Here is a 1115-nt window from a genome sequence, read left to right on the forward strand (position 1 = left end):
CCACCCTCCCCCTCCCTCTCTGCTGCTGCTGAGGTGGTGTGTTGTTGCTCGCCGCTTCGCCTTCGCTCCCGCGCTTCCTCCTCAGTTGCCATCGACAGCTCCGCCTCCAAGCAAGCTGCTGCTCTCGCCGTCGCACCTGACAACAGGATCCTCCATCTTCAAAACTTTCAAGTGTACTGAAGGCACAGGTAAGCATAGAAGTGCAAGAATGCGCGTGTCGTCGTGGGGCCTTATTTTCTGCTTCAAGTGCGTGAGTGAGTGACTACACGGCGTTGTCTGCCTGGTGCTTTGCAGGGTGACACCGGTATCGGAGGGCAGTCTCCAGGGACCTTTTTTGGTGTCAATCATGCCTTACTTCTCATTGATCAACCACTCGTCCTCGGATGAAGACGATGATAGCAGTGATAGTGGGCAGGGCATGGACTGCCTCCCCGAGCGCAAGCTGCCCCAGCTGAGGCTCGGCTCCGAGTTGTCCTCCAGCGACTTCAGCAGCAGCTCGTCCGGCCTCGGAGGACAATCTTTTGTGAAACCAACGAATTATGTCTCTAGTGGTAGTAGCAATGTTCCCCAGTCTGCTTCCACTATTGAGGCTGTTATTGAATCTGTTATTACTCAGGGTAAGAAATTTTTGTACTCGCAAGACTTATTTTTGCTTTTATCCAAACCATTGTTTTGCACACAATTATCTGACAGGACCCTTATTTGCAGGAATGAAACTTGCAACTGATTCTTCTAATGATAGCCCTACCAAATGCAGCGAACCTGCAACAGGTGAAAGTGGACTTGCGAAAGTAGCAGGGGGCACTGCAGTACCCTGGGATTCTCTTCTGTTGGGAGGCACCATAGAGACAAGTTGTCCGGAGATATTGACATATGTTGAAAGTGACACATATTATGAAGATTGCAAGCTTGCCGGTGATGTGGCTTTGAATTTGCTTGCGAACTATCAAATGCCAGTTTTTAACAGTCTAAGGAACTGCAATCAGAACCAAGTGACTTCTGCTCTGGTGCGTATTTTCTAAAAGCACCCTATGTTTTATTTTGTGTTTTTTGGTATAATTGTTTTAGGCAGTTATTTTTTGGTCTTTTGTTGCTATGATATAAAAAATTTAACT

At 47.7% G+C, this 1115-nt stretch overlaps 2 protein-coding genes across 4 annotated transcripts in view; one reads left to right on the forward strand and one right to left on the reverse strand.

The window, feature by feature from the left end:
- Nucleotides 1-1115, reverse strand: part of LOC113213536 (N-acetylneuraminate lyase-like) — an 18303-nt gene that overhangs the window by 10793 nt on the left and 6395 nt on the right. The window lies entirely within an intron of this gene.
- The window catches only part of LOC113213452 (uncharacterized), a 14240-nt gene continuing 13146 nt past the window's right edge, over nt 22-1115 (forward strand). For 2 of the 3 annotated variants that reach the window (XM_052263482.1, XM_052264257.1), the window contains exons 1-3: nt 22-188; nt 295-617; nt 694-1007. In XM_052263482.1, coding sequence (XP_052119442.1) covers nt 347-617; nt 694-1007 — 585 coding nt within the window. In that variant the 5' untranslated portion in view covers nt 22-188; nt 295-346. The remainder of the gene's footprint in view (nt 189-294; nt 618-693; nt 1008-1115) is intronic. The other variant, XM_026432531.2, reaches the window with a different exon arrangement.

Source organism: Frankliniella occidentalis, unplaced genomic scaffold (assembly GCF_000697945.3).
Source record: "Frankliniella occidentalis isolate FOCC.00 unplaced genomic scaffold, Focc_3.1 Scaffold1, whole genome shotgun sequence".
NCBI lineage: Eukaryota > Metazoa > Arthropoda > Insecta > Thysanoptera > Thripidae > Frankliniella > Frankliniella occidentalis.